This window comes from Phyllopteryx taeniolatus, chromosome 17 (genome assembly GCF_024500385.1).
Source record: "Phyllopteryx taeniolatus isolate TA_2022b chromosome 17, UOR_Ptae_1.2, whole genome shotgun sequence".
Taxonomy (NCBI): domain Eukaryota; kingdom Metazoa; phylum Chordata; class Actinopteri; order Syngnathiformes; family Syngnathidae; genus Phyllopteryx; species Phyllopteryx taeniolatus.
Window position 1 is genome coordinate 19,879,220 of NC_084518.1, and position 25,618 is coordinate 19,904,837.

The 25,618-nt window shown below is 45.8% G+C and overlaps 5 protein-coding genes across 7 annotated transcripts; 4 read left to right on the forward strand and 1 right to left on the reverse strand.

The window, feature by feature from the left end:
- The first annotated feature begins 106 nt into the window (after positions 1-106).
- Positions 107-5,313, forward strand: smg8 (SMG8 nonsense mediated mRNA decay factor). Its single transcript, XM_061751762.1, has 6 exons — positions 107-833; positions 983-1,483; positions 1,654-2,050; positions 2,287-2,432; positions 2,993-3,880; positions 4,402-5,313. The coding sequence occupies exons 1-6, from the start codon at positions 207-209 to the stop codon at positions 4,612-4,614; spliced, it is 2,772 nt and encodes a 923-aa protein (XP_061607746.1). The 5' UTR covers positions 107-206; the 3' UTR covers positions 4,615-5,313.
- A 764-nt stretch (positions 5,314-6,077) lies between these two features.
- On the forward strand, positions 6,078-9,079 carry kcnj15 (potassium inwardly rectifying channel subfamily J member 15). Of its 2 annotated transcripts, none has more exons than XM_061751768.1 (2): positions 6,078-6,259; positions 7,231-9,079. In XM_061751768.1, exon 2 carries the CDS (start codon positions 7,297-7,299, stop codon positions 8,314-8,316), a length of 1,020 nt encoding a protein of 339 aa, XP_061607752.1. In that variant the 5' UTR covers positions 6,078-6,259; positions 7,231-7,296; the 3' UTR covers positions 8,317-9,079. The 2 variants fall into 2 exon arrangements, with proteins under 2 accessions (XP_061607752.1, XP_061607751.1); XM_061751767.1 differs by having other exon boundaries at positions 6,082-6,259; positions 7,255-9,079.
- Positions 9,080-9,226: 147 nt separating this feature from the next.
- On the forward strand, positions 9,227-14,828 carry LOC133467186 (uncharacterized). Its single transcript, XM_061751764.1, has 3 exons — positions 9,227-9,753; positions 11,156-11,567; positions 12,723-14,828. Exons 2-3 carry the CDS (start codon positions 11,334-11,336, stop codon positions 14,556-14,558), a joined length of 2,070 nt encoding a protein of 689 aa, XP_061607748.1. The 5' UTR covers positions 9,227-9,753; positions 11,156-11,333; the 3' UTR covers positions 14,559-14,828.
- Positions 14,784-20,190, reverse strand: vps26c (VPS26 endosomal protein sorting factor C). Of its 2 annotated transcripts, none has more exons than XM_061751770.1 (8): positions 20,074-20,190; positions 17,979-18,122; positions 17,554-17,703; positions 17,252-17,332; positions 16,904-16,978; positions 16,672-16,822; positions 16,348-16,500; positions 14,784-14,946 (listed from the first exon to the last, which is right to left on the reverse strand). In XM_061751770.1, exons 2-8 carry the CDS (start codon positions 18,078-18,080, stop codon positions 14,864-14,866), a joined length of 795 nt encoding a protein of 264 aa, XP_061607754.1. In that variant the 5' UTR covers positions 18,081-18,122; positions 20,074-20,190; the 3' UTR covers positions 14,784-14,863. The 2 variants fall into 2 exon arrangements, with proteins under 2 accessions (XP_061607754.1, XP_061607753.1); XM_061751769.1 differs by lacking the exon at positions 20,074-20,190 and adding an exon at positions 19,023-19,214.
- On the forward strand, positions 19,350-25,324 carry LOC133467185 (uncharacterized). The gene is made up of 2 exons (XM_061751763.1): positions 19,350-20,349; positions 21,882-25,324. Exons 1-2 carry the CDS (start codon positions 20,113-20,115, stop codon positions 23,817-23,819), a joined length of 2,175 nt encoding a protein of 724 aa, XP_061607747.1. The 5' UTR covers positions 19,350-20,112; the 3' UTR covers positions 23,820-25,324.
- The last annotated feature ends 294 nt before the right edge of the window (positions 25,325-25,618 follow it).

The window sequence follows — 25,618 nt, forward strand, 5'->3', positions numbered from 1 at the left end:
ATGTTTGCTAACTTTATACGTCTGAATTGATTGTAAAAAGTATGGTGGAGAGCCCGCGTGTAGGAACAGATTATTTGTACGTTTTGTATCTAGCCGGACATTGTACTCCAAGAACGCAGAAGTAAGCCTTGGTTCGTCGCTATTTTGATTCCCCTCATTATTCATCCATCCATTTTCCGTACCGCTTGTTCTTTTTTAAATCCAAGATGAAAGAAGCCATCATGGCCGCCCCTGTGAGCATGGAGGCGCTTCTCCGAGCGGCCGTCTCGGAGGACGCCGAGCACCGGGACGACGGCCTGTGCGTGGTGGGCATCTTCGGCAAAAGCAACATGCAGCTAGGCGCCCTCAAGGAGTCTCTCGTCAACACCCTGGCGGACAAACACGTCTTCTCCGCGTTCGGCGAGGCCGACGAGGAGGAGGGCGGCGGCGGCGGCGGCATCCAGGCGCTGTACAACCCGGACAACCGCGTCTTGTACCTGCTGCTCTCCTCCGTGTGCGACGGCCGCCAGCTGCTGCGAGCCTGCCGGTCCCCGAGCGCCGGTAGCGGCCACGCCGACGCCCACGACTTCTGGAAGGGGCTGGAGCGGCAACATTGCCTCCGCTTGCTCTACTTGTTCTCGGTGTGTCACGTCCTGCTGCTCGTCCACCCCAACCACACGTTCGACGTCACCTACGACCGGCTCTTCCGTTCCTTGGACGCCCTGAGGCAGAAGGCGCTGCCCCTCATCCGGGCGGCCGTCAAGGACTGCCCGGTGTCCAAGGAGTGGAAGGTGAACTGTCGGCCGTGCTCGCCTCGGCTCCTCTTCGTCTTCCAGATGAGCGCAACTCTCAAGGTCCACCATTTAGTTACATTACACACACATTAGGTTATAATAAAATCATATTAATTCAAATTCAGCAGTATGGGGATGTTTTGTTGAGGTAAATGTCTACACTGATTTTTATTTTTTTTTTACCACCGTCTCTGTCGGTTCCTCTGCAGGTCCCCAACGGAACCGAGTTGGGCGTCCACCCAGACAAACCCAAGAAGCACTCGCCCCGGAGGCGCCTGCAGCACGCTCTGGAGGACCAAATCTATCGCATCTTCCGCAAAAGTCGCGTGCTGACCAACCAGAGCAGCAACTGCCTGTTCACCGTGCCCGCCAACCAGGCCTTCGTCTACGTGGTGCCCGCCTCCGACGAGGACCCCGTGGGCGCCCTGCTGGGCCAGCTGCGCTCCAACTGCGTCCTGTGCGAGCACGACTCCGGCGCGCTGGTGTCCGGGCCGCGCCGCTATCAGCAGACGCGGCGCTTGGCCCGGCAGGCCGCGGCGGAGCAGTTTCCCCCGACGTCGGCGGGGGCTCCGCCGGCCGACTGCAGCTTGAAGGAGTTCCTGTGGCAGCACGTGGAGCTGGTGTTGACCAAAAAAGGCTTCGACGACAGCGTGGGGCGGAATCCTCAGCCTTGCCACTTTGAGCTGCCGTCCTACTCCAAGTGGGCACAGGTCAGATATAAAAAGTCTACACACCCTGTTCAAATGCCAGGTTTTTCATCAAAAATAAAAAATCCACCATTATTGTGACCTATAACTTGTACAACTAAAATGAAATATAACTTCCCTAGACCTTGCTGTAGTTAAACTAGTAACACCGCTGCTGCTCAACACTGCCACAGGTGGCGCTGAAGCTCCACCAGGCGCTGGTGGGCGGCGCCGAGGAGGACGTCGCCGAGCTGGCGGCCAAGGTCCAGGTCCAACTCAAGGTGCTGGACGGCTTCCTGGACGCCGACGCCAAGTTCTCGGAGAACCGGTGCCAGAAGGCGCTGCCGCTGGCGCACAGCGCGTACCAGGCCAACCTGCCGCACAACTACACCACGGCCGTGCACAAGAACCAGCTGGCGCAGGCGCTGCGCGTGTACAGCCAGCACGCGCGCGGCGTGGCCTTCCAGCGCTACGCCTTGCAGCTCCACGAGGACTGCTACAAGTTCTGGAGCAACGGGCACCAGCTGTGCGAGGAGCGCAGCCTCTCCGACCAGCACTGCGTTCACAAGTTTCACCTACTGCCGCAGCCGGGTAACATTTTCCCAATTTGTTTTAGTTCGCTAAGAGGCGCTAACAGGAGTACGTTGGCCAGGGAAGAACTTGTTACATTTTGGTGTGGGTGTGACGAACGGTGCAGATGCAAATTCAGTTTTTATCCGATTGATGGATGGAATAATCGGTAGAATAATTGATTCTAAAACCATTTGATGGCCGCAGACCTAGTTTGTGAATGTGCCTGATTAATCCAATTTGTGACTGTTTGCTAGGAGAGAAAACAGATGTGGATCACAACCCGCCCATTCTGAACCACAACAGCAGGGGGCGCTCCACCAGCTCCTGCAACTGCGGAAGGAAGCAGGCCCCCCGCGAGGACCCTTTTGACGTACAGGCAGCAAACTACGACTTTTACCAGGTGAGGAATCGTTCACGCGAGATATCACATACAGTATGGTCACTGTCCAACAAAAAGCACATAGCTCCTATGGTGTTATATTTTATTTTGAGATAAAACTAAACATATAAAAAGCATGTATTTGCCAATGTTTTTAATTGTTAGGGGAAACATAAACCTCTATTTTGTACATTTTTTTTTTTTTTTGGATAAAACTAAAAAAAAAAAGTTTCTCTAATTTTTGTATTTTTTTTTTAAATGTCTTCAAATTTTGTGACTAAAAACATTTATAGAAAAATGAAACATTTGGAGCGCCATCTTTTTTATAGAAAAACACATTTTTAAATGTTTTTTAAAATAAAGTCAAATTTAGAAGTGTGCGCTTTAACATTTGTTCTTTTATTTTGTATTGTATTTAAATTTTCTTTTAGAAATTCAAATTTGGAGGTACATCTTATTTTGATATGTAGTAAAACATGTTTTTTTAACAGAAATGTTGCAGATGGAATAATTTTTTTACGAAAAAAAAAAAAAAAGTCCACATCTTAGCCCTGGCCCCTTCCACTGTTGTCCCTTGTCAGGTCCTGGAGGAGAAATGCTGTGCAAAGCTGGACCGGATCAACTTCCCGATCTTCCAGCCAAGTACTCCCGACCCTGCCCCGGCCAGCAACCAGGCACAGCGCCCCGTGTGCGAGGGCGAAGGCGAGGGCGAGGCCGAGGCCGACAGGCTGAAGGAGGCCGGCGCGGCCCACAGCCACACGCCCGGCGACGCCACCCTGAGCCTGGCCCTCAGTCTGGGCCAGTCCACCGACAGCTCGGGTCCTTACGGGGACGGCGACTCGGCCGCCGACGGGCGCGTGCAACAAAAGCGACCCAGCCTGGCCGATCGCCAACCCTCTACCGTGGAGTACCTCCCGGGAATGATGCACTCGGGCTGCCCCAAGGGCCTCCTGCCCAAATTTTCCAGCTGGTCCCTGGTCAAACTGGGCCCGGCCAAGTCGTACAACTGCCACACGGGTCTGGAGCAGCCGGGCTTCCTCCCCGGCGCCTCCTTCTTGCTCCCGTGGGACTTAGTGATCCGCAATCGTTCGGAGGATGACCCGGCGGAGACTCTGGACGGGGGCGCGTCCTCATGGCCGGCCCCCAACAAGATACCGGCGGGGAAGCGAGGCGGCGCGGGCTGCCTGGGGAGGAGCCGGCGGCGGGACGACACGGCGCGGGCCTACGTGGGCTTCGAGTACGAGGACGGCCGAGGGCGGCGCTTCATCAGCTCGGGGCCCGACAAGATCGTCAAGGTGCTGGGGCCGGGCGGCGCCAAGGAGCCCGCCGCCAGGGTGCTCAATGGCGACATGCCGCTCTACATCCCGTCGCCCTCTCAGGGACGAGGAGTCAAGCCCCACTTCGCTCAGCTCATGCGACTTTTTATCGTGGTGCCCGAAGCCCCGCTTGAAGTGACCCTCACCCCTCAGGTAAACGGTCACCACACCTCCGATAACAGGCATGCATCTCCAATTCTTTTTAAGCACTTCTCTTCTTTAAAAAAATGTGTATTAAATTTATGCAGGAAAAAAATATCTCCAAATTTGATTTTTAATACTATTTGACTATTTAAAAATAAAATGCAGTACACCCCAATGCATTTTGAAAATAGCATCGCTCCAAATAAAATGGAGATGCATGCTTTTTTTATTTAGAAACATTAACGAAATTCTATTTTTTATATTGAGGTCCAGAAAAACAAAAAGATTGGGAGATTTAAAAAACAAAAAAAAAAGTAATCTGAGATAGGCACCAGAACACCCGCGACCCTAGTGAGGATAAGCGCTTTGGAAAATGGATGGACGGATGGACATAAAATGTTTTTTTCAAATCCCCAAATTTGGAGATGCGTGGTTTATTTTTCTGGGGTAAAAGTAAAAAAAAATTCCCCAGATTTGGAAATGCAAGCTTTTCATTTTGATATAAAATCACTGTTTCTGGATTCTTACAGGTGCAGCCCGGTCCGCCACCGTGCCCCGTTTTCCACCCAGAGCAGACGGACTTGGCGTTGCCGCCCGACGGCCTCTGGGTGCTGCGCTTCCCGTACGCCTACGCCACAGAGCTGGGACCCTGCTACCCCCCCAAGGAGAACCAGCCCCTGGCCAACTACAAGGTGCTGCGAGGAATCGTCAGAGCCACCACGGCCAACACCCAACCTCAGTGAAACCCTCACACCTGCGGACTCGCCAACAAACTCCATGTGCAATCTCACAAATGGCCAGCCGAGGGCGACAATTCACTTTTTCAATAAGGCTGAATGTATTTTGCCATGTTTGGTGTCCCTTATTTCGTTTATTTTCAGTTGCTTTGTATACTGTATATTATTCAAAACCTTCGCAAATATTTACCTGTTGAATCTAAATCTTTTTAACTGGAAATGACACAGGAAAGTATCAAAAGACTAAGTACTTATTTTTTGGGGAGGTATTTGATGAAATTGGTTTCCATTTTCATAACGGTTCTTAAAGATGACATGCAAAATGTATTGACCTTCAAAGTAAAATGCAACTGAAGTGTACTTTGGAAGTGATTCTTTTGCATAACACAGTATCATTCTACGTAAAGGACATTGAATACAAATGTATTAAAAGACTAAAATATTTCAATTAACATGCAAATATTAATATCTAGGCAGGGCGATGGATTGGTGGTTTGCATGTCTGCCTCACAGCCAAAGACATGCAAGTGAGCTTAATTGAAGACTAAGTCATGCATAGTTGTGAATGGTCGCCTGTCAGCGGCTGGCGACCTGTCCAGGATCTAACTTCTTGAGTAAGTAATATCTCTGAACATTGTGCTGTCTTAGTTCATTCAGATAAAACGTGTAAGTTTGCCAAATAAAAATTCACTTCATTCAAACGTGTTACAGGGTATATGTCTAAAGGGTGTTAATATAAAATTGTCAGTCTGGTTTTTTTAAGATATTTTGTGATGGTTTCTCTGTTTATTACAGAGCACAATGTTCTTGTGACTCTGATAAGCAACCAGGAAATAGGTCGGTGTCAAACCTTTGAGTAACACACACACACACACACGTATATAACCTGAAGGAATGTAGCCAATAACAATGCGGTTAATAACAAAGCTCGCCATTCAAGGTCATAAAGTGGGACGATCAAGTGAATTTTTTTTTCCCACATGGGATTGACAGGTTGAATACTATCTGTTTTTCGTTTCCATTTTTCTGCATATCCCCCACTATTTGCATCTTGGGGTCAAACTGTCACCATGATAAAATCTTAAATTAACTGTAGAGTCAATTACATTTTAATATTACTGTCATAGAAAGTAGGAAAACATTAGCTGAAAAATGCCTTTGATAAGAAGTGACAACGGTGACAAAAGAATTGGGACACTGCTGAAATCCTGCTGCTTAATTCACACAAAGTCCTGTGTATTTTATCGCCCCTTGTTGTATTGCCGAAAAAGCCAAAGAAAAAGCCGCATCATGTGGCGTTAACCGTAAAAAACCTTTAACAATTGAGTTTTGTTTTTTTTTATAGTGGGGCCACTATTTATCAGTTCCTTGGTGACCTTCAGAGTAGGATTTTTGTAAATCTGGGCAAGTGTTTAAAACGACAACAAGCGTAAAAAAAAAAGTCCTGGTGGACAGGTACATAAGAAGTGAGGCAGGAGGGGGAAATGACTGGATCTTTTCCACAGTGTGCTAAAGTTCACCCGGCGAGGCGGGACAAAAGGAGGAGAAAGAAGATCCTATACGAGGACGACGATGCCAAGAGTGGAGATCTGCGGACGTTCTAATCGTCATTGCACAAAGGTGGAACCAGAGAAGAAGACCTGTTCAGAAGGTGAGCGACACCACAAATTCATCACAAACGTCGCAAAATAAGCTTGATATAATTAAACTCAAACAAACCTTAATGATTACTTTACTGCTTTTTCAAATTAGATTCAGTCAATGCTTTGTTATTTAAATGGATTAGCATTGTTATAATGAAAAAAAAAATTTAAATTGTAAATACTGCAGAGTGAAAAAAGGAGACAAGCTTTTCACTTGCTGGTAGCTACAGTTGAATGTTTAACTGTAAGCTATTACAGCTGGAACTAATTGACTATTTCCTCAGGTCAAACTCTACAGTAGCTTATCGCCTAATTATTTACAGTGCATAATTATGTGTATGCTAACGCCGTACTGTCAGCTTTATGCTTTTTCACTTTTTAGTTCAGTTCCACAGGTGACATGTCTGCTTGATTTGTTTGACAGGTGGTAACATTTTGAAATATGCGTTAGTAACACCGACGGAACACAGTTGGAGCCACAACGAGGTCATAGCATAAGCGTTGTCGTCTTGATTGGTTTTGAGTCGACAACGGCTTGAAATGCATGCTACCGAAACCTATGCGAATTAAGTGGTACTGCAACAAGCTGAACAGCGCGAACGTTGTCATCTTGATTAGTTTTGACAGTTGAACATTTTCAGACACGTGGCACTGCAGAAGAGTTGACTTCTTGATTTGTTTTGACCATCAGAACTGTAATTTGCTACGACAACTAGAGGACTTAAGTTGGACTGCAGAAATGTTGTTTTGACAGTCAACAGTTTGCGATGCGCTACAGACACCTAATGGACTTAGTGAAACTGCAACAGGCTGAACAGCATAAATTCCATCATCTTGATTTATTTTGACAGCAAGTTTTCGAACGTGCGTGATCGACATCTACATCACTTAATGTCATATTCTCAGTTTGTTTTGACCGTTTGAAACATGCTAGCCTCAGGACTTGAGTGGAGCTACGAGTCGAAATAAGTCAGTGCAGTTTTTGTGTTGTTTTTTTCCTCAGTTCGTCGTCAACCCTAGGAGGCGTGTCTAAACCCACTGCAAAATGGTGGTGAAAAAGGCGGAGGTCCGTCGACGCATCGTGTCCAAAGACGGCCACAACAACGTGCGCATCGACAATGTGGAGGGCATGGTCAAGCTGTACCTGCACGACATCTGGACCACTGTGGTGGACATAAAATGGCGCTACAAGCTCACCCTCTTTGCCTCCACCTTCATCCTGACATGGTTCCTCTTCGGCGTATTCTTCTACTTAATTAGCTTGGGCAATGGAGACTTCGAGACCAACCTCAGCTCTAACCACACACCCTGCCTGGAGAACGTCAAAACCTTCACAGGCGCCTTCCTCTTCTCCCTAGAGTCCCAGACCACCATCGGGTACGGCTTTCGCTACATCACTGAGGACTGCCCTTTGGCCATCTTTACACTGGTGGCCCAACTGGTCATCACCGGCCTGGCTGAGATCTTCGTCACGGGGGCCTTCTTGGCCAAGTTGGCGCGGCCCAAGAAGCGAGCAGAGACCATCAAGTTCAGCCAGTGTGCCGTGGTTTGCCGCCGACAAGGCCAACTATGCCTCATGGTTCGAGTCGCCAACATGCGGAAGAGTCTGCTCATCCAGTGCCAGCTCACCGGCAAGCTCCTCCACACCAACGTCACCCAAGAGGGCGAGAAGACCCAAGTCCACCAGACTTCAGTGGATTTCTTCATGGACTCCAGCAGAGAGTGCTCATTCCTCATCCTGCCGCTCACTTTCTACCACATCCTGGACGAGCACAGTCCGTTGGCCGGACTGAGCGCGGAAAATCTGCGCAGCTGGGACATGGAGCTGCTGGTGACGCTCAACGCCACCATGGAGTCCACGGCGGCCACGTGCCAAAGCAGGACGTCTTACATACCCAACGAGATCCTGTGGGGGTACGAATTCAAGCCGGTGATCTTCAGCACGGCCGGCGGGAGATACGTGGCAGACTTTAACTTCTTCAACAAGGTGCAGGTCAGCAACGACGCCGCCTTCCTCGACAACGCGGAGAAGCTAAAGTTGGAGGATGACTACAAGAAAGAGTAGATAGTGAATGCTACACGATTAGTCACTTTTGGACTCGGGATCATCTTACAGTCTTGTTTGGGACTTTTTGGCACATTCAAAATGGTTGGGGAGTCTGATATTTTGCGATTGAAAAATCCATTTTATAAAGATGAAAATGTAAAACAGGGCGTCAAGAACAGCAAGTAGCTGAAAAAAGGGGTAAACAACAAGCAAGCTGGAAAAAAGTAAAACCAAAAGCTAACCGGTAAACGACAAAGTTAACCTGTAACGGTGGTATGCTAAATGCTAGGCTAAAACACAGGTTGCCTAACTTAGCATAGCATGTAGCAGAATGAAAAGGGGAAACAAGCTACCTGGTAATATATGCAATGTCATTGAGAAGAAAACAAGCTAACTGGTAACAGATGGGAAGTTACCCAGCGAGGCTTGTGTTAAATGCTAAGCTAAAACACTCGGTACCTAGCTTAGCATAGCGTGTAGCAGAAAGAAGACTTATGATAAAAGGGATGTAGTCGCATTTCCATACACAGATACACTTTTAGTTGTCAATTATTTTCAATAAAAAATATGGATTTTGTCACTATGCTGAGTAGCTACGAGTTGACACTGAAGGTCAAATCCAACCTTCAGTGTCTCAGCAAGTCTACATTGTACATGCTAATGTTTTGCCAATGTTTTTGTCTATATATATTAAAACTGAAATGTAATATGTACCAGAGTGAAATGTGATGAGTTTTAAGGCAGTGACCAGGATAAAGGTTTATCTTACTTTTTCTCTTCCCTTTTGTTGTGGACCTCAAACTCCTGTTGTGCAAACATTTGCAACTCTATTTGCTATAAACACTCACGGCTCATCTATTGACAGACATAATATATTGTGTATGCGTATAAAAAGTCCACCTTGGGTTATTTTGCCTGTCCTTGTGTTTGCGCTTCACGTCCAATGGCGCAACCCCATGGATGATAAACAGGAAGTGTTGCGTCATATCTGCAGTCTGTCTTCCCCCCCCATTCAAAGTGTCATGTGGTCTCCGAGCGTTCCAATAAAGATGAGATGGGGTTAAAGAATTATTATTATTATTATTTTACTAGCTGCTTAATGGGGTTCACCTTAATTCTATAAAACTTTCCACCTCCACCTAGAGCGGTCGCTCCGGTCGGCTGGAATGTGACGTCACAGCTCCGGGACCACTAAAATGAGCATACACGTGAAGCGTCTGCCTTCATCTTTGTACAAAAGATGACGTCATGAGTGAGAGCGTGACGTCTGCCTGTAGTCGCCTGTCATTCGCCGTGACGTCACACTGTGAATGTGAGTGCGCGACTTTACCTCCTGTGTTGTGGTCCTCTTGTTACTCCGCTTCTGGAAAAGAGTCACACAAACATTCTATTTGTCATCTATTTCAAGACTTACAATGCTGTAAAGAGCGCTTGCTGTGTTTATCGGCTACACAGGTGAGTGAAACATTACATTGCGAGCACATACAATTCACAATCCAATAGACTTTGCAACTATCGAGCAGCGTTGCATAATTGTGAAGCTGCCGACAATGCACCAGTATTATTTTTCACCTTTGGAGTGACCTGAAATGCTGTAGCCTGAAGTGAAATGTTGAAATGTGAAATGTGAAGGTTAACAATTGTAAAAAAATAAATAAATGCTGAATCATTGTACTGATTACATTTTCTAAAACGTCAACATGTTAGAGAGCAACCAGCATAACCAAAGAACTAAGGTAGATCCATAAGAATTTGACTTCCCACTCTGTATTTCGGTACTATTTCTAAGAACTGTGAAAATGCTAACATGTCACGTGGTAACATGAGCAACATTCTGAGCCAAAGTGCGAAGGCAGATCACTAAGACTTTTACATCTTGCCGTATTCAGGTACTAATTCAATGCTAACAGTTGGTATGCTGACATAGCAAGATGAGTAGAGAAAGTGTGACGGCATATGATGACAATTAAAGAAATGCTAACATGCGACCAGTTGATATGATAACATGTACTAACAGAAGGAGCCAAAGTGCTATGGAAAAGCAATAAGAATTTAACATCTTGCCATGTATTTGGTTACCATTTCTAATGAGAATTGCTAACATGTTAACAGTTGGTACGCCAACTTGTAAATAGCAACCTGTGGAGCCGATGTGCTAAGGCAGAAGCTAAGAATTTCTGATCTTAGCACACTGGCTCTGCTCATGCTTTGCGATGAAGGATCTTCACTTGCTGCTTGTTTGTGTGTCGTGTTACCTTCAATTTATGCATTCTGAAAGTAAAAAAAACATACTCTATTGGGTTGAGATTAGGGCCCTGATAAAAAATATATCAATTTCTTTGCCTTCAAAAGTCTTGTTTCTTAGTTGCTGGCACGGTGGCCGACTGTTTAGCACATCTGCCTCACAGTTCTGAGGACTGGGGTTCAAATCCCGGCCCCGCCTGTCTGGCGTTTGTATGGTCTCCCCGTGCCTGGGTGGGTTTTCTCCGGGCACTCTGGTTTCTTCCCACATCCCAAAAACATGCGCGGTAGGTTGATTGAAGACTCTAAATTGCCCGTAGGTGTGAATGTGAGTGCGAATGGTTGTTTGTTTCTGTGTGTGCCCTGCTATTGGCTGGCAACCGGTTCAGGGTGTACCCCGCCTCCAGCCCGAAGATAGCTGGGATAGGCTCTAGCAGCCCGTGACCCTAGTGAGGATAGGCGGTAAAGGAGAAGACTATGTTTCTTAAGTTACTTTCACAGGAGTCAAGCTCAAGAAGTGAATATTTAAAAATCAATTCAATGTAAAATGAGATTGGCACAGTACTTATGGTTATATTCAGCATAAGTGATTTTCTGTTTTTTTCCCTCCCTTCAGAATTCACTTTGGACACTCGGTCACATTAAATGAGGAACTTTTGAGTTTCAACAGAACTTTATCCTTCCCACAAACCACATTTCCACTGAGATTTTGACTTTTCAGTCATCTGTCGTCTGGCGTTGTCAAAATCGATGACGTCGTCAAACCCGTGAAATCGCTTCCCAGCCATCAAGAGATGGAGGCTGAAAGTTTCCCCAAGGAAGTCATCCTCGAGCTGGTGAAAGCCAGCTTCGAGCAGATCTCCGCAGCCCAGTGGGCGCTGCTGGTGGCAGGAACCCCCGACTCGGAGACCAAGGCCATCATTGCCGACACCATCGGCGACATGATCCAGAGGATCTCCTCCAATGTGGTGAGGCACCTGCTGCCCGCCGTCAGCGAGCACCTGCGTGGTCAAGCGTCTCAGGCTCAGGTCAGAACTGGTGGGGAAAAGTACTCATACGCTATATTCTGATATAAATACAGAAAAAAAGACTGGTGGGTTGCCAGGTCATACTGAGTTTTAATAAATATTGCAAACTCGCCCTTAATGTCTAAACTGCTGCCAATAAAAGTGAGTTACACCCCCCCAGTGAAAATGTCCAAGTTGTGCCCAAAGTGTCAATATTTTGTTTTGACACCAATATTTTTCATCACTGCCTTAACCTTCTTAGGCATAGAGTTCACTAAAGCTTCACAGGTTGCCAATAAAATTCTCTTCTACTGCTCCATGATGACATCGCAGCGCTAGCGGATGAACTTCCGATTCAGGATGCCCCAAAGATGCTTAATAGGGTTTAGGTCTGAAGGCAGTTTATCACCTTTACCCTCAGATTCTTTGTCAGAAGTGTGTGGGGTCGGTACTGTATCATGTTTGAATAGCGCCCTGTGGCCTAGTTCCAGTAGTCCATGTCAGTTGTCTTGTCTTCAGCAAACTGCGGGCTTTCTTGTGCATTCCTTCTTCTGGGAGAACAGCTACACAGACCAATTTGATGCAGTGTCCAACGTATATGCATCTATTTTCCAAAGACAATCTCTGGATTTGACGCTAAGGACATGCACTCAACATCGTGGGATCACGGTGCGGCCTGTTCTTAGTGGAATCTGTCCTGGTAAACTGCTATATGGTCTTGGTCACCGTGCTTCAGCTCAGGGTGTTGGCAATGTTCCTATAATCTAGGCCGATGATGTAGAGCAAAATCTTTTTTTTTTTTTCAGATCCTCATTGTTCTTCGCTCTTAGGAGTGATATTGAACAGCGTGCTAACACCAAATTTAACACATGCTCCTCATTCACACGTGGGACCTTGCGTCACTAACAAGTCACATGACATCTGGGAGGGAAAATGGCTAATTGGGCCCAATTTACACACTCACTCGGGAGTGCTCACTTTTGCTGCCAGCAGTTAAGACAATGTCTGTTATTTTGAAGGGGACAGTTAATTTACAGTTCTACAAGCTGTACACTGGTTATTTTACATTGTAGAAAAGTGTCATTTCTTTATTGTCCCATAAAAACATACAACAGTGACATAATGTGAGGGGTAACCTAAAAACTAAATCAAATCTACCACTTTCCACCGCTGTAGGTGAGCAATGCCATCGACCGGTACAGTCCGAAGCTGAGTGAGTGCATCACCGAGACGTTTGCCGCCGCCCTGGACCTCCCACCACAGAAGTATGAGGGTGCAGGGGAGCTCACCACACTAGTAGAGTCAGAGGTGAAGCACCGGGTGACGTCAGCCTTGTCCGTGGCCCGGAACGCTCCCGAGTGGCCGTCGGACCCCACCCTCTTCATCCGCGGCACCATGTCCAGCGTGGGCAACCTGGCCTCCATCTTCCGGAAAGCTGTGGATTATTTAGTGCAAGTGTTCTCTCGGGCACGTACGCCATGCGTGGTGCTGTGCGGCCGCTCCACCATGAAAGTCGGCGACATGACTGATGCAGTGAGCGGAATCCTCTTAAAGTGGTCTCGCGCCAGTAAAGGCGAGAAAGTCCACATAATCGCCGATTACATTGATGTGGAGAAATTGAGCAAAAACTCCGATCAGGAGAACTTGGAGGTAGTGAGCGAACACTCTGATTCAGAGGTTTTGCAGAGTGCTCAGTTGGCCGCGCTCGACATCACCAGAAGTATCATCCAGGAACCCTTGCTCAGCTCCGGGGACCGTGTGGAAAGACTGACACGCTTCAACCTCAACCTGAAGCTCATTTCCAACAAAGTCAAGAATTTCTTTAGGTCGCAGGTGAACGCCAGTCCGAACGGCAACATCAAACTGCGCAGGTTGCGCTTCTTTAAGTTCGCGCGCATGCAGTTCACGCGCATGTTGGGACGACTCAAACGAGCCTTCAAGAATCAGGAGGGTTGTCTGGTGTGCCTCAGACCGGATCAGCCAAAGTCCCCCAGAGGGGATTCCAAAGGCACCTTCAGGAGCAGCACCTTACACGTCAGGCCGTCACAGAATCCTGTGTTCGAGTTCGAGGCCATCCAAGACATGGTCGCAAAGTTGTTCGAAGACCTCAGCAAGATGGAACCGGAAGTACGCCAAGCCAAAATCCAGCGCTACATGGATGAGAAGCTGCGGGGCTTTTCTCAAGAACTCACCTCTCGCCTGTACGAGTATGTCATGTCCTGTCAAAGCGAAGTGTATGAGGTGCCCTCCAGCCGCTCCAACACGCCTTTTATGGACTCCGTGCTGTGGGGGCGGCGGGGGAAGAAGCACTGGGATGGTGGGCAGAAGTTCTCTCCTGAGGTCTTGTACGCCATGACGGAGGATGTGGTCTGGAGGTTCCTGCAGCAGCTGCTCCTCTGGATGGAGACGGAGGACGGAGAGACGTACGCCGATGAAGTGTCCGGCGCCGTCGGTGAGATCAACCAGCTGGTCGTCACCGCCCTTAACACGAGCGAAGACTCGGAGGAAGAGATCTCTCGAGAAACACCTTTAAATGAGGTCGTAAAAGACGACAGCCTAAAATGTTCCTCATACGTACCCGAAAGCCGCACGAGGACCTCGGCATCTTCCGACGCGGAACCCCTGTCCTTGAAGGACTTGAGTGAGGTGTTGGCCTTCACGCTGACCATGCAGCTGGGCCAGCGTTTGCCCAGGAAGTGCAAAAAGTCTCTGAAGCCGGACGCCCTCATGCTGGTCGTGCAGCATCTGTCGTCCAGGGCCTTGAAGGAGATCGGCCCGGGGCACATGGACAATATCGAGACACTGGCCAACCTGGAGGAGGTCATCATACCAGTGGTGAAAAAGCTCCTGGCTGAATTTGGCACGCCGGACAAACTGGTGGAGGCCGTGACGGTGGACGAGGCTTCTTTTGACGATGTTGTTATGAAACATCTCGAAGTCCAACTTAAAGCCCCCAGAGGTGCGCCTAAGGGCACTTTGTCATCCATAATGTGCTGCTACCCATGTCGCTGATCACATCAGAAATACAGATTGTGTTTTTCACATCAATCGACTTTCACAAATTGCAACATCTCAGGTTGAGTTGTGAACCAAATGTGCCAAAATAAGATGACAGGCTAAGCGACAGACATGGAGAACAACCCCTCAGTTCCACTGGAGTTGCTAGTTCACCTTTCTAACATGTACATACTGTGCTTTATAAGTGACCTCAATGCTTCATTCAAACCTGAAACGGGGCACTTTCAAAGACATTTTTTTTTTATTAAATGAATCAAACCTCGATTCCTCAACTGTTTTATTCATCCACACAAAACTCCTCAGACCCTGCACAGCTTCAGAGGGAAGTTCTCTGTGATCAGGTGGTCGTCGTGAAGCACGATGACAATGTTGACTTCAAACTCTACGAGGAAAGAAATGTAGATTAGCTCATCATACAAACTAGAAGATGGCAGCGTAACTATAAATGCACAGGTGCATGATCATAATGAATCCCACCGGACATGGTATGGATTTTTTTCTTCTTTTGTATTCCCATACTAAAGTGGATACTCCACCTAGTGGGAAAGTAACAAACATTTTTACACTGACTTTTAATAATGTGAATGGTTATTAAAAAAGGTCCTCATGGTGAATGATGATTTTGGCCCAGATGTCTACAGGAACAATTGTTACAAAATCTGAACATAATTGTGTAAAGGTGGCGTGGGGGACAAAGTGCAGGCCATCGAGCATTTACATTATCACGAGTCCTGTAATATTTGTTGCATTAATAAGACATTTTTTCCAAAAATGTGTTTCATTAAAATGTATATTCATTTTTTTATTCAATTATCTAATTAATTAATCATTCACTGCCATAGACGTTTATATTCGTCAACTGAAATCCAACTGCCACCAATGTATACGTCAGACACGTTTTTCAACGGGCGGGCGTGGAAGAGGGTCTCGTCCAGCTTGTCTGTGAAATTGAGGTTTGTGAAACAGGTTCGTATACTGCTCTAATGACAAACTGATCCCTGTAAATGGCGGCACTGCATCGCTTTGGAATTGATATCAGCACAGCTTTTCAAGTAGAGAAAACATTAGGCAGTGAATCTCAGCTTGTCATGTCGATTGTGAGGGAAAGAAATGTCGACACGTTGGAAGTCTGACAATTTGAGGCACATCACATCCAGTATGTATTTGTATGGTATTGTGAGGGAACGAAATGGCGACACGTTGGAAGTTTGACAATTTTAGGCACTTCACACTAGTCACAAAAGTAAAAATAGTAGCATCGCAGTCTGTTCTGTGACGTTCCCCCCCCCCAATTTCTTTTTTTCTCTGCTTTTTGGTCAGAAATTGGTGTTTTTGGTGAAACAAACCCTTCTACTGATTACTAAAGAACAGAAAAAGCTCGAAACAATCTTTTTCTGGTGTAAGAAAGTCTACTCTTTTGTGAGCTTCTGTGCTTATATTGTCAAACAACAATACATATGCTGTGAGTCAAAATGCGCAAAAACTGTTGGAAATATGGGGAACTGCTTTAAAAACAGCTCGCTCTGAATGTGTTAAATGTGAATATTTTAAAAATGAGAAATACTTAAAAAAAATATTTTATACACATTTCTTTCGAAAAATGTTGACCTCCTCCTACAAAAGACTTGTGGGCCCATATGTACGTTTTAAAAATAAAATGTGGCCCTTGAGCACAAAGGTTTGTCTGAGATCTTCGAGTTACTACTGTACATTGTAAACATTACCCAACACATCACGTAGTCGTCTACATGAATTACTCTGTGGGCTTCAAGGACCTACTGACCGACTTTGAAGTTGGTGGTCTCCAGGGTGGGACACGTGAATAGCCTGGGGAATACCATGTAAATGGGGATGGGCAGCCCACGGCACACGTCGCCCTCGGCTATCTGGATGTTTTGGATCTCTGTGGCATCTCGGGCGTAGCCTTCGGCGCACCCTGCGCCGAAAAAATACGAAAACACAAGCTCAGTGTTGGAGACAATGTGGCTGACTATGAAAAATATTGTTCTATCACTTTGTTCAAAAATGATTGTTTGGTGAATGTCCCTTTCTGAGAAAAAATACAATTCTAGCAACAACAATAAAGGAACGAGGCTGACGTCCTCACCGCAGGTCTCCACTCGAACCAGCTGCAGCTCAATGCTCTTGAAGGGAACGTCGGCGCTCTCCACCATCACCTCACCGGTCAGGGGCTGGCTTATGACGCAGGTGGTGTTGTCCAGGTGGCCTCGGATGAGAAACTTTGGCAGCAAACTCCGCTGAGGACGAAGATGACGAACGTATGAGTACGACTTCGACAGCAACAGGGCTAAAGTAAGTGACTCAAAGGTTTGTGCCACCTCACGGATGTTCTGCAGGGTCTCCGGAGTGATGGTGAAGATGACCGGGGTGGTGCCGACGTTGGCTTTCTGTGGCTAAAAATTGAGACAGAGGAACACAAAATTGTGGGAGTAGTTTTTGCGAGAGATGGCATTTTGAGTCTGCCTTTCCTCAGCTGGAACTGGGCCCTTAGACAAGGTGGAAGAAATTACGAACAGTTCAAAATAGCAGACAGTGTTAGCACAAAACCTTCAGGCCACTGCTAGAAAGCAAAAAAAAAAAAAAAAAAGCCGCGATATAGCGGGGGTTTACTGTACTGTATTGTCAAATTGTTGGTATATTTTAAATGTGTTTTTTGTTTTACCCACCTGACAGTGCACGATGAACTCGCAGTTCCTGCTGAGGTCTTTGGCCAACAGGGAGCGCTTCAAGTCACAGCGTAGAGTGTACTGCATGGAACCAACAATGTTTGCGGTTATTATAATTTATGTCAAGCAAAAGTGGAGTTTACAACAAAATAAAGGAGGACTATTTTGGAAAAATGCGGCGAAACGGCAAAAAACGAGGCAGACTGGAAGTTTGTCTTAAGTGACTGACACACTTTGCAGCTAACTGTTGCATGGCCACCGTTTGATGGAATATGGTATACGTATTTCTGTCGTGCGCTCACCTGGATGTTGACGAAGACCCCGTGGTAGGTCTCGTACAGAGTTTTGTTGCCTTTGGCGTTGAGGGGGAACTCGAAGGGGATCTCGGTCTTGCCTCCTGGGATCTTTCCGGCCTTGGCCACTTCGACGCTGCAGCTGATCAGCGAGATTGGCTGCGGAAGCGACGTCGAATGCAATCAATGAATTGAACAGAGGACTGATTAATGACTTCAATCTGTAAACTTTTGAATACACATGTCAAACTGTTCAATGTATTGCTATGAATGACATGAATGGAAATTTCCAAGGAAAACGACTTCCACGCCTTTCAGTGACTCTTCCAGTCTCTCTGTGTATCCGTTTCAACCGGCCAATGACACGATAAGACCCTGATATCTGGTTTTCAGCCCGTTTTACTGACAAAATGTATTGCTCTATTGTTCGTTACCTTGACGGAATTGTAGAAGGCCTCAAAGACGCCCACGCTCTTGGAGCTCAGCTGCAGGTTGACCAGACCCTCCATGCTCAGGAAGATGCCATGATGCTGCATCGCCTCCTTGCACGCCAGCACGATGACGCCGGCCACCGACTCCTGCACGAAGACAAACACGTTACCACCTGTATCACCTCTGGAGACGGAACCTGATCTATTACTGATTTTGAATCCAAAATTAAATGCACACAGGAGCCAATGCACATAAAATAAATAAGTGTCAAGGTTTTTCTTTTCCTGTATAAAATTGTTACTTAAGAATCATTCAAGCATAAAACACAGGACTGTTCAATATATTGGGTACACCAATAAGCAGGAATGCGAAGGCTTTAGGAACAGAATTTGTTTTTAAAAAGACAACAAACACTAACAATATTTGATACTATTACTATTGTGGCATAGATTACGGAGCATAATTATCTCAAGGATTCATTTTTGTGACGACTATTGACCTCACTAGAGACTTTGCATTTCCAGTGCTAGCACAAGTGTTCTCAAAATCTTTGGGTCCAAGGACCCCAGATGGGAGAAATTTTTCCAGTGGCCAACACGTCTTAATGCCAATTGAGCCTATTTAGTTTAATAAAAACTCATCTTCCAAGAATAGTACATCCCTCCCCAGATAGTCATATTATACTAGGGTTAAGTTTAATGAGTGGAAAATTGTCATATTTTTACATCCAAGTGAATTGCAAAATGAAAACTTTATTCACATAGCATGCAATTTATTCTGGAACATACATTTACAACAAGTACTATATGTCCAAAAAAAAAAAAAAAAAAATCACAACTTTTGTTCTCTCAAATAATCTGACTTTTATTTTATTCTCGAAAATAATAGGACTTTATTCCTGTAATAAAACTCCCTTTATTTCTTCTAATTGTGATGGGTGATACTATGGCGCATGACATGCGACCAGAGGGAAAGTGGCGCTTCCTCTGTCAAAACACAGACGTTAGCTTAGCATGACAACATCACTTCACGTTCGACCCACTTACGCCCTCATGGTAAACTTTGTTGGCTCTTTTTAGTCGTATATCCAACGTGACGCTCATCTCCGGTCGTCACGCGTCAAAACAGTCGTTGGGCGAAATAAAATGGTTACATGCTGAAGAAAACGATTTCACTTGGTCGTAAAGTAGCCGATATGGTTAGATTGTGTGGTTACTTCCGGGATATAAGCGGAAACTAGACCGTGTCTCCACGGAGACCTTTCCGGTACGAGCGTTTCAAATTCAAGGCTCGTGTAAACTCATTTACGATTGCAAACGTCTTACTTCCTCATTGTTTTCCCCTCAGTTAATTTATTGTATTATGCACTGTAATACTTTATATCTGAAACGGACTCTCACCAAACTGAGAGAACAATCTAGTCAAAACTTTATTTTGGAAGGTATTTTATTTCATTGACTTACTAGCGAGAGACCTTTTAAAACAGTGGTTCTTAAATTAGGGTCCGCAAGATAATTTGCTATGAATTAAGTCGTATCGTTTAAAGAAGCCCATACCGACTTAAGGATATACAAAACCAATTACTCCTTCGCTTTGGGCCAATTAAAAGCTCTGACATACAGTAATTATGAAACCCTCCCCCAAATAAATAAAATGGGAATTTGTTGAATTTTGAACTCTTTTGGATTCCTTTGGCATTTAGGAGTACACATGGTAGTTATGCTTTGAACCCCAGCAAAAAAAGATTACCGATAACTTTAAAAATATATATATGTATATATATTTCGGTCACACAGTACTTAATAAAAAGTGTGATGTCGATCAACACTCAAAAGAGAGCTGACATGTTTCTCCAACTTAGCAGTTGAGGAAACACACAAGAGGACTACAACACAGGAAGTAAAGTCGTACACGCTGTGACGTCACGGCTGGTCATGCAGCGACCACAGCCAGACGTTGCGAGCTCGCCGGTGACGTCACCTTTTGTACAAAGATCAAGGCCGGCGCTTCACCGGTGGGGCAATTTGCCAGAACCACTAGTGTATGCCTGAGTTCGTATTTGTGGTTCTGCGTAGTATAGATGTAGTGGACCCGAACCTGTGACGTCACATTCCTGCCGCCCGAAGCAACCCCGAGATGGAGCCGGACCGTTTACTCAAGGTGGACGCCATCCTGGAGCTGGTCAAATCCCGCTTCAATCTCATCTCGTCGGCCCAGTGGGCTCTGCTGGTGGCCGGGACCCCCGACTCGGAAACCAAGGCCGTCCTGGCAGACACCATCAGCGACGTGATCCAAAGAATCTCCTCCGAGGTGGTGCGGCAGCTGCAGCCCGCCATCAGCGAGCACCTGCGCGGACAAGCGTCTCAGGCTCAGGTCAGCGCGGGTGGGGAAAAAGTACTCACGCTCTGTACTCGAGTACGAGGGGGAGGGAAAAAAAAAGAAAAAAATAAAGTATGAATTCAACTCATGTATTTATGTAAAACTAAAACAGTCCAGTCCGTAATTTAAGTACAAAAGTTAGAAATATTGTGTTACTGTCAATTAGAGTTGGGTAAAGTACTCATGCTATGCAATCAAGTTGACGTACAAAAATAGACTGGCTGGAAAAAAAGAAAAAGAAAAAGAAAAGACGACTCTGTTCAAAGAAGTATGGATTCAACTCCTGTACGAAAAGTACAAATACTGGTTTTAAAAAAAAAGTGGTAAAAGTAGAAGTACAGATTCAACTCACCTATACTTAAATAAAAATAATAATAATGAACAGTCAGAAATGTAATTAAGTACAAAAAAATACAAAAAGGAATTTTACTGTAGATTACAGAGCTGGCCAAAGTATACTTAAGAGTTCAGTTGTACAAAAAATAAAAAATACTGGTAAAAGTGGAAATACAGATTTAATTTTCATTAAAGAATTTCAATTGCATTAAATCTATTATTTATTCAATTTACAGATTATCTCCTGTACCCAAGTTCTTAAAAAATAAATAAATAAATAAATAAAAAAAAAAGTCTGAAATGTACTTGCACACAAATAATGTTTTATTTTTTTTACTGTCGATTACAATGTTGGCAAACGTATGCAAGCTCTGGACAAGTCACAAGTACAAATACAGATACTAGTGTAAAAAAAAGTATGGCTTCAACTCCTGCACTTAAGTAAAAGAAAAGGGCTGTCTGAAATGTACTTAAGTACAAAAGTTTAAAAAAAGAAAAAAGTTTAAACAGAGCTGGCAAAAGGACTAGAACAGATAACTTGTGTACAAATACTCTCATAAAACTACAAGTACAGATTCAACTCTTGGACTTAAGTGAAATTGAAGTGGAAAAAAGTAAAGACTGATATGTAAAACTAATTTTTTTTTTTACCATCAATTCCATACAATACTTGATTTGATAACTTAGCACAATGAAAAAAAATAACTAAATAAAATTACGTCATGTCATGTTTCTTAGGAGCTAGCTAGCAGTGCCTCAACTTTCGTTGTCAAAACATGTTCCCATAGCTTTGCTAATGTTGTGAACTAACAACCAAAAAATAATGCAGAATTCACTAATGATAACTGGGGGAAAAAATGCACCATACCTGTTTGTGGTTTTTTGGATTAGAAGCATAAGTTATTGAATGCCAGAAGCGGCTGGATTTGAGGCCACCATATCAAAAACACATTAACCACAAATTCTTGGAGCAGACGACAAACAAGTCTTATGTGTACACCTCTTTCCAGCTACATCTTTTTTTTTGCACCGTATCGTCATCCACGGAGGTTGAAAAAAGTAACAGGCCTCTTTCTGCATTTGTTACTTTGTTTAGTCATCAGAAAAATAAGTACTAAAGATAAACAAGAGCTACCGGAAAAATCTACTTACGGTAACGACTTGTACTCGGTTCCTTCCCACCGCCACAGGTGAGCAATGCCATCGACCGGTGCAGTCCGAAGCTGAGCGAGTGCATCACCGAGACGTTCGCCGCCGCCCTGGATCTGCCGCCGCAGAAGTATGAGGGTGCAGTGGAGCTCACCACGCTAGTGGAGTCCGAGGTGAAGCACCGGGTGACGTCAGCCGTGTCCGTGGCCCGGAATACCGCCGAGTGGCCCTCGGACCCCACGCTCTTCATCCGCGGCACCATGTCCAGCGTGGGCAACCTGGCCTCCATCTTCCGGAAGGCTGTGGAGTATTTAAGGCATGTGTTCGCTCGAGCACGCACGCCATGTGTGGTGCTGTGCGGCCGCTCCGCCATGAAGTCCGGTGACATGACTGACGCCGTGAGAGGAATCCTCTTAAAGTGGTCCCGAGCCAGTAAGGGCGAGAAACCCAACGAACTCACAACGAACGAATCAGTGGACTATGATAGAATCAGTGAACACTCCGACACGATCGATGTGGAGAAAGTGACCCAACAAACCGACCCGGGGGCTAGGGAGAGTGCTCTGTTGGCTGCACTCGACATCACCAAAAGCATCATCCAGGAGCCCTTTCGTGGCTCCGGGGATCGTGTGGAAAGTCGCCTGACACGCTTCAATCTCAACTTAAAGCTCATCTCCAACAAAGTGAAGAATTTCTTCAAGTCGCAGGAGAAAGCCAGCCCGGACGGCCATGTCAAACTGCGCAGGTTCCGCTTCTTCAAGTTCGCGCGCATGCAGTTCGCGCGCATGCTGGGAGGACTCAAGCGTGCCTTCAAGAACCAAGATGCGTGTTTGGTATCTCTCAGGCCAGATCAACCAAAGTCCCCCAAAGAAGCCAAAGGGGGCGCCTTCAGGTCCAGCACCTTACACGTCAGGCCATCACAGAATCCCGTGTTTGAGTTTGAGGCCATCCAAGACAGGGTGGCAAAGATGTTCGATGACCTCGGCCAGATGGAGCCGGAAGCCCGCGAGGCCAAACTCAAGCGCTACATGGACGAGAAGCTGCGGGGCTTCTCCCAAGATCTCAGCTCTCGCCTGTACGAATACCTCATGTCCTGTCAGAGTGAAGTTTACGAAGTGCCCTCTAGCCGCTCTGACACGCCATTCATGGACTCTGTGCTGTGGGGGCGGCGGGGGAAGAAGCACTGGGACGGCGGTCAGAAGTTCTCTCCCGAGGTCTTGTACGCCATGACAGAGGATGCGGCCTGGAGGTTCCTGCAGCAGCTCCTCCTCTGGATGGAGACGGAGCCACAGGGAGAGGAGACGTACGCCGACGAAGTGTCTGGCGCCGTCAGTGAGATCAACCAACTGGTCGTCACCGCCCTCAACACAGATGAAGACCAGGACCTCCCGAAGACCCACCGAGTGAGCGAGAAGACGCTTACCAAAGACGAAGACGAGGGAACCCAAAAGAGTTTGTCCGTAGCTTCCGAGTCGCAGCCACCTCAAACGCGAGTGTCCACCCAGCGCTCGGCGCTCACAGACGTTCCAGGGCCGTTGTCCAATCTTTCTTCCGTGTGCAATCGCACAGCGTCCTTCAACGTGAAGCTGACTCGCCTCCTAGCCTACACGCTGGCCACGCAGCTAGGCCAGCGCCTGCCCAGGAAATGCAAGAAGTCTCTGAAGACGGACGCTCTGATGGTGGTCGTGGAGCATCTGTCGTGCAGGGCCGTGGAGGAGATCAGCCCGCAGCACATAGACAACATCGACACAATGGATAACCTCGAGGAGGTGATCACGCCAGTAGTCAAGAAGCTCATGACCCACTTTGGCTCGCCGAGTAAACTGGTGGAGGCCGTGATGGCCGACGAGGCATCTTTCGACGACGCCGTCTTCAAGCACCTCCACACTCAACTTAAAACGCTCAGGGAACAGCCCAAAGCGAGTAAGGGTCTCGGCTTCTTCTCGTCCGTGGCCAAGCTTTGTTCTCGCTCCACGTGACCTAATTTCATCACCTTTCATTCCCCAACACCCCTGCTAAACTGCACCAGTGTGTGAATCTACTTTTACCATACATGTTTGCAGTTATACAGTGGTGCCTTTACTTGCGAGTAACCCAACTTCTGAGTTTTTCGAGTTACAAGCTGTCGCATGGTCGATTTTGGGCGGTTTGTGTTGTGAGCGAGCACAGTAGTTGCCGATGCACTTTTAACCATAGATTGATCAGGACAAACAGTTAAACATACAAATACGAATTGAGAACACTCGCAAGGAACTGCTGTAGGCCACCACTCAACAGCCAGATGCTCACAAAGACTAACCGGCCAAACCGACTCCGGCTTGTGATGTCACTCACTAGGCCGGGCCACTCATTCAACACACAAATACTTAAGTACATACAATAATTACAGTTCATAAATCCAGGTTATTTCTTCACACTCTCGTTTATTATTACAGTGCTATTATTCAGTTTTTTTGACGGGGCTGGAATGATGGCATTGCAATTTGAATACGAAATATTAATTTGACACACAAGTTAATTGAGTGACGAGCTCGGTTACGGACTTAAACCCGTAAGCCAAGGTACCACTGTTTATACTTGTACCATGTATGTTTACAATTATGCATACTACTATCTTTTAGCTTCTATTGTTGATAATATTTATTAATATTCCTGTAGGACCGTGTATATCAGGGATGGGACCAAGTACCGCTCGGTATACTGCACGAGACGATAAGTTTTTTCTGTTTTGCAATCCACTGAGCATGTTGCGCGTTCACCCACTCACAGTTGGAACTGTATCCGGTTTCAATGTGCAGTTTACGGTTGCGGTAAAACGTAAAACCACTAGCATGAGCGGAGGATTTGAGGGATGAAAATTTTAAGAAGCACCGTAATCATTCAAATCTCTGGTGTGGATTAGTTTTGGTTTCACCAGAGGAGTGATATTGACAGACATTTTATTGTCTGCAAGTGTTGCTTGACACATTTCCTGTACTGCTAAGGAAACGAGCTTCTGTTTATATATCCTGATGTAACATTTTCTGGACACATGACAGCCGAGCGACTCGAAAAGGTAACACCAGCGAAACAACGGTCTATTAGATCATGCTTTTGAACATACTTAACATAAAAAATAAAAAAATAAATGCTCGAGCCACATTACGGTGTGCCCTGTAGTGTTTTAATTCCCAATCTAAGCGTAACAGTTGGATGAAGCGTCGTTTAATTGGTGATGCCAGCAGAGTGGGGTGGCATGACCAATCGACCACGTTCAAACCAACTGTTACACAAGTAGTGTCTTTGTTTACATTTTTTCGGTCTTAATTTGTTATATACAATACAGTAGTAAAAAATATACGTCTGTATTGTCACCTGTACACAATTAGTCAAGGAATAAGAGGCAGTTCACCGTTTGAAAGAGTTGTGTTTAAATAACGGTTAACTTGAAATAGGTTATATTAGTCGGTACACTAAAAAAAATAAAAATAAAAAAATAAAAAAAAGTTTTTGCTGACACGCAAAAGGAAGATAATTTTGAGAGAAAAGTGGTTCTTCTTACTGCACGAAACCTACCGAAAATGTACCGAACTGTGGGTCAAAAACCGGGGTATGGAGTTTAGCATTTCACATGTATGGTCCTTCATTGGAGCACTGATGCACTTTAAAGTTGAGAGGTTATTTTCGTAATTTGTACATAAGCGTTCGGAGGTGTGCTATAACGCTCCATGTAGGAAAATAATTTGAAAGTATCAGTCATATTTTTTCTAGACTAATCCTCATTGCCCTATTTTCAGAT

What these genes read in the sequence shown, in the direction of transcription:
- smg8 (XM_061751762.1), top strand. Translation starts at nt 207, where the DNA reads ATGAAAGAAGCCATCATGGCCGCCCCTGTGAGCATGGAGGCGCTTCTC. An exon ending in TCACCTACTGCCGCAGCCGG is followed by an intron (nt 2,051 to 2,286) that starts GTAACATTTTCC and finishes ACTGTTTGCTAG; the next exon opens with GAGAGAAAACAGATGTGGAT. An exon ending in AAGTGACCCTCACCCCTCAG is followed by an intron (nt 3,881 to 4,401) that starts GTAAACGGTCAC and finishes GGATTCTTACAG; the next exon opens with GTGCAGCCCGGTCCGCCACC.
- kcnj15 (XM_061751768.1), top strand. Translation starts at nt 7,297, where the DNA reads ATGGTGGTGAAAAAGGCGGAGGTCCGTCGACGCATCGTGTCCAAAGAC.
- LOC133467186 (XM_061751764.1), top strand. Translation starts at nt 11,334, where the DNA reads ATGGAGGCTGAAAGTTTCCCCAAGGAAGTCATCCTCGAGCTGGTGAAA. An exon ending in GTCAAGCGTCTCAGGCTCAG is followed by an intron (nt 11,568 to 12,722) that starts GTCAGAACTGGT and finishes CCACCGCTGTAG; the next exon opens with GTGAGCAATGCCATCGACCG.
- vps26c (XM_061751769.1), bottom strand. Translation starts at nt 19,079, where the DNA reads ATGAGCGTCACGTTGGATATACGACTAAAAAGAGCCAACAAAGTTTAC. An exon ending in GGGTCTTCGTCAACATCCAG is followed by an intron (nt 17,333 to 17,553) that starts GTGAGCGCACGA and finishes GGTTCCATGCAG; the next exon opens with TACACTCTACGCTGTGACTT. An exon ending in GACCACCAACTTCAAAGTCG is followed by an intron (nt 14,947 to 16,347) that starts GTCAGTAGGTCC and finishes CTTTCCTCGTAG; the next exon opens with AGTTTGAAGTCAACATTGTC.
- LOC133467185 (XM_061751763.1), top strand. Translation starts at nt 20,113, where the DNA reads ATGGAGCCGGACCGTTTACTCAAGGTGGACGCCATCCTGGAGCTGGTC. An exon ending in GACAAGCGTCTCAGGCTCAG is followed by an intron (nt 20,350 to 21,881) that starts GTCAGCGCGGGT and finishes CCACCGCCACAG; the next exon opens with GTGAGCAATGCCATCGACCG.